This window comes from Etheostoma spectabile, unplaced genomic scaffold, assembly GCF_008692095.1.
Source record: "Etheostoma spectabile isolate EspeVRDwgs_2016 unplaced genomic scaffold, UIUC_Espe_1.0 scaffold362, whole genome shotgun sequence".
Taxonomy (NCBI): domain Eukaryota; kingdom Metazoa; phylum Chordata; class Actinopteri; order Perciformes; family Percidae; genus Etheostoma; species Etheostoma spectabile.
This window is the reverse complement of record NW_022605592.1, coordinates 578,934-584,741: the sequence shown is the minus strand read 5'-3', so window position 1 is coordinate 584,741 and position 5,808 is coordinate 578,934. Positions and strand designations below refer to the sequence as shown.

Genomic DNA, 5,808 nt, shown 5'->3' with positions numbered 1-5,808 from the left:
CACACACACACACACACACACACTCTCTTGAGAGTAAAGAACACAGTATGTCTCCTCAAGCTATTATATCTGCATGTGTTTGCGGGTATCCAAAACCCATCAGAAAATGACACTCTCTATTGAGAATAAAAATAGCAACTGTCCTTATGCATGCATGTCTATGTGTGTCTGTAGCCTAGTGAAAAGTATCAAATAGGTATGCCAACATAAAGAAACACAGCCACCGCTTTTAACCAAATCAACCAGAACCACGGTGCTGTGACTGTGCCAGTTGAAGCGAGCGGAATAGTTTTAGCAGAGAAAAGAAGACCTCTGGAGAAAGGAGCAAATAAAAACTGACAATGCAGCAGATCTCTCTGCATCAGGACATCAGGCATTTAACTGACAAGCACAGCATTCAACAGAGTCCATATATAGCTGATAATTTGTGTTATTGAAGTTCATAAACAAGATATATAAATTTGACTAGCTGTATTAAAAGGGAAATTGTCACTTGAGCCACTTGTCTGTGATGTCCTCACTTTCCAGAACTCTTTTTTAATTGGTTGAGTCACTAGATAACGCCGTTCGTCATTCACCTCATACATTAAAGGGGCTGTACTATAATTACAAAAAAAAAAATTACAAAAAACACACAGCAGGCTGGGATTTCCTCCACAGACCATTCCCCAAATTAGTGAAATACATAATTTTTTCCATGGCCAATTGCACTAACATGCACGTGCGGCCGGACAAGCTATTAAAACAAAGAACAGAGCGATTACAACACACACACAAAGGTGGGCCTTTATTCTCTGCTCAGGACACCATTACTCCACTAAAACTTTACATAGCAAAAATGTGGTATGTGTTAGCTGCTATTTTAATCTTCTTCAATATATGTCAAGTACAGCCCCTTTAAAGTAAAGTTAGACAATATGGTGATATATACACAGAGATGATAGAAATTGGTTAACCTGTTTTGCAATACCACGTCTTTTGAGGTAGATATCTGTGGTTATAGGCCAGAAATCTATTTAATCGTCCAGATCATTGTTCACACAGGAAATTATTTGGACGTTGTGACCCCCTTCTGGCCGAAGTTGTCTGCAATTACAAAATTAGTCAGCGGTTACCAATGTAAAGGTGTGTTGATTTCCTTACAGGTTTTGAAGGACTCTGATCGCTGACTTTGGAAAATGGTTTTCATGAAAACACGTTTTTGAAATGGAATTCCATATAGTAAATATAGATTAGGTGGCATTCTCTGTGACATTGTGGTAGCATATCTGCATCTACCTCAAATAATCCCGGTCACAGCTGCAAAGACAGTGCATTTGGATGTGTGTGACATGTACTGTGTGTTGCTTGGTCTGCATTTGTGTGTTCATGCATGTGTGTATTTATTTCTGCACAAGCACCGCAGGAAGACTGTCCTCCTCAGGGGCCAGTGGACAACCCAAGGGCTCAAGTTGACAACACTGATAACCAAGATCAGCTGTTCAACCAATGAACCTCCAGCATAAACAGACAGACACGTGCACGCACAGTGTGAGTTTCAAAGAGGTGGAGAGAGAAACAGATGTCACATTAAAGCTGGGAGGAGACCCCTTCTCATCCGCATATGGAGTCCTCAAGGCAAACTGTCTGCACACACGAACACACGCACGTACACATGCACACACACACACAAAGAGCATAGCTCTACAGAGCACAGCACAAGAAGGGCAACAACCCAGAACCTCTCAATCTGTCTCCCCATTGATGTCAGTGCAACATGAGCCAAGAAGACAAAGGAGTCATCACTGTAAATCAGAAATTCGTCAAAACTGAGCTACTGAAACTAACCCTGTAGAATACTGATATGCAGTTCTATATACTCACGTAACTCAAATATCAGCCTTTATTTGACAGGACAGCTGAAGACATGAAAGGGGAGAGAGAGGGGGAATGACGTGCAGCAAAGGGCCGCAGGACGGAGTCCAACCCAGGCCCGCCACGTTGAGGAGTTAACCTTTACACATGGGCTCCTGCTCTACCAACTGACCTATCCGAGCTATCCGAGTGCCCCCAAAACCTTTTTATGTACTTTTTCATTGGAGTACATATTGTATTACCATTAATAATTATAAGCCAGTTACCCATTACGTTCAGAACACGAACAACACAAACAAGATTTGATTTGTCCCTCTCTGATTACCTTTCTCAGCAGATTGCAGATCCTCTCAATGTTCCGCAGTCTCTCTCTCTGTGGGGAAACAAACAGGGAAAAGTATGTTTATAACTTCCTACAATTCACAGAACATGATTTTATTGATGACTCAGTCAGTTGAGTATACTGACATCTGGTGAAAGATTAAACAAAATACCAATAGTGCAAGTTTCTCCTTGTACTGAAAGTATACATGAAAATATATTCCCAGTATGCTGTTCATTTGTTCAAAGACATGTTCCAGAAGAACCTAAAGAAACAAATTCAGCCAAGTATGTATGAATAGATCTCGGACCTCATTTAAAATGGGATCAGGTTGAAATTAAATTAAACATTGAATGAACACAAAAGAAAGAGGAAGGCTCATTTCACAACTGGAACCGAAATGTGTGTCACGCCATTCTTCATAGTATTTAACAGGAAGCTAAATTTGTGGGACCACACCATTAAAACATTGTTTTCGGGCGCCCGGATGGCTCAGTTGCAATAGTGAGTTTCACATTAGGCAGCTGTGGCTCAATGGTAGAATGCTTGCCTACAACTGGAGGGTTGGTGGTCCCTTGCCCTGGTCCCATGTCGAAGTGTCCTTGGGCAAGACACTGAACACTGAGTTAAGTGTGTGACTTTTCATCTGATGAGAAGGTGGCACCTTGTTTGGCATTCTCGGCCACAGTGTGTTAATGTGTGTGAATGGTGAATGGTTCCTGTACTATGGAAAAGAGCTCTTAGTAGTTGTTAAGACTAGACAAGTGCTATGTAAGAACAGGCCATTTACATATGTAGAGGTTTACTCCTTGACTCAATTCCAACCTGCGGCCCTTTAGTGCATGTCATTCCCCCTCTCTCTTTCTTACTATATGAAATCAACAGGTATTTTCATAGGCTAATGATATATGACCTAAGTCATTCTCCATAATTCAAACCTTAAAAAACACAACACAAACAAGTTGTCTTCTGCAGATATCGAACATAATTTTACTCTGCTCAAAGTATCAGAGTCAAAGTGGACCCTAGTCAAGCCTGGTCTAATGTATATTCAGTCTAACGGCATTTGATAAGATACCATTGCATGGGCTGGCCTCTAGCTCACCAAGTCATGTCTATCCACTTTCACTTTAATAAAAAGGGAAAACACCAAAAAATAATCTCGAAAAAATACCATTGCATTGGTGCAGGTCTCGGGTGTCAATATGTCTCATGCTTAAGGGGTTCCAAGTGGACCCCCTTAGGTTTGCTACTAGCTCAGAATATGAGGTGGGTTATAATTATTGAGAGAATCACATTTATTGCCAAATGGTGGTGTCTCCCGGGTTCTGTATTTGGGTCTGTTTGGGTTGAAAACATTTAGGATCAGATCTAATTATCCCTTGGTCTGTAGAGATCAGGTATGAATACCCGCACTGTCCCCTTTGGATTGTGTTTCGGGTATGACCTACAGTGGGGCTTGAATGTTTGTGCAGGGGGTTTTCCATCTTTTCTTTGCATCTTTATGCACATTAATAGAAATTTTTACCTGGGGTGTCCAGGGAGCCCTGGAGTATCTGGACAACTTTAAGATCTCATCAGTATTTTGATTGTCTGCACATTAGTAGTGTGACGACAAGTAATTTCCTCATATGTAATTTTGAAATAGAAAACTAGTGATTAATAGACCTTTTCTCTTCAGCACTCACTGTAGTCAAACAAAGTTACTATATTGCTATATTTGAGTGCTCCAGGCTTGTGTCATAAACTGTAAAATGCTTAAATCAGCACTTGCCACAATGCTGACGCTTAACAGCCACCATTCCACCAAAGCTTTTAACATCATCATCAAATATTTACTAATTCCTATATAGAGACACATTTGGGACTTGACTGGGCGATGCATAACTCTGGCTGCTTATGAATCATATATTGATCCGAGTGTCACGCTGTTTATGCTTGTAGACAGTAAGTTGGACTTTATCTCTGCTTCTCACGTGCTGGCTAGAAACGTTAACAACAGAGGCTCCAAGGAAACGATAATCTAAACGACCTGTATGACAAACGTTTTTTTGCATCCTGTCTAAGACAGGGTCAAAATTGACTGTTGACCAATTGCAAACATGACAATAAAACTCAAAAGACACTCTTGTTTGTGAGCCTTCATTTAACTGAAAATTCCAGCAGGGAGCTTTAACACCTCCAGCACCACGCAGCTCTTTCTGTTTTATCAGAATGTGTGCATATGTGTGTTTTTTTTTTTATAATACAGTGAGAAATATGCTTATTCCATAAAAAAGATTAGTACCAACCTCATGTCTGTTTGTTAAATAGGTGTAACTTGATGTAACCGAGCTCAGCCTGATACTACTGAAACTAAGCAATCCCTTGACTGTTGTGTTGCGTTAGAATAGTGGATCAGAATGGTAGGACCAGAATACACACACACACACACACACACACACATATATATGTGTGTATATATATATATATATATATATATATATATATATATATATACATACATACATACATACATACATACAACACACACACACACACATATATAAAAAAAAAATCACACTGATCATAAAAAAATAAAAAATGAAAACTCTTGTACATTACATTTTACTTCATAATTGCAACCTCGTGTGTTGTATTAATTGTTGCAAAACGTTCTGTATATAGTTTGTTTGTTACCATGACAACACCATTGATCTGAAGCTCGATGCTGTCATGGAAATAGTTTTCTAATCAGCAATAAAAATAACAATTTCTGATCAACTCATATCAATTGCATGCTTAAATAACATACCGGTTAAAGCCCCGCACATTTCAAGAGAACCTGACCCACTTCCGGGTTAGGCCCCGCCCAGTCCGAGTACAGATACGGATACAGATAATTCATGTGGTAAACAGATACAGATACAGATACGGATAAAGCTGTACTCGCTCATCCCTATTTAGCACCCTGCTCTGGTAAATTCAATGTGATGTTATTCCTACAAGCAACCAAATAAGCTAGTGGCTAACGTTAGCTGTAACTTTTAGGTCATGGCCATAAAAGTTACCTTTACAAACTTATTTTCATTATAGGTTGACGTGGAAGAATTGCATTGAAAATGTAAAACATGGACTCCGTTTTTATTTTTTCTGCCACTCTTCACACACATTTCTATGCCAAATTTTGAATATGTAACACATTCAAATGGAACAACAAATGCCACTATTCACTGTGGGTAAGAACTATCACTTTGCATGTGACCATGTTGCTCAACAATGTATTTTAACGGAACATTTGCAGCATTGCAAAGTGGCAGGGCGCCCCAGACCAGACAGCTACCCCATTGAATTTTACAAAACATTTTTTTCCAAGCTAGCTCCTCTTCTCCTTGAAATGTTTGGTCTGGGATCAGGGGGGGCTTTCAGCACACACTCACAGAGGCTTCTGTTACGCTTTGGTTGAAGCCCGGTAAATATACAACAGCGTGTAGCTCCTATCGACCGATATCGCTCTTGCATGCAGATGTAAAATTATTGACAAAACTATTGGCCACTGAAATAGACATTGTTTTGACATACATCATTTCTATGGATCAAACTGACTTTTTTAATTCAATTCAATTTTATTTATAGTATCAATTCATAACAAG

General features: G+C 39.6%; 1 protein-coding gene across 3 annotated transcripts in view; it reads right to left on the bottom strand.

Annotated features, from left to right (window-relative positions):
- The window catches only part of cnih3 (cornichon family AMPA receptor auxiliary protein 3), a 205,055-nt gene that overhangs the window by 152,928 nt on the left and 46,319 nt on the right, over positions 1-5,808 (bottom strand). For all 3 annotated transcript variants that reach the window (XM_032511404.1, XM_032511405.1, XM_032511406.1), the window contains exon 3: positions 2,180-2,227. In XM_032511404.1, coding sequence (XP_032367295.1) covers positions 2,180-2,227 — 48 coding nt within the window. The remainder of the gene's footprint in view (positions 1-2,179; positions 2,228-5,808) is intronic.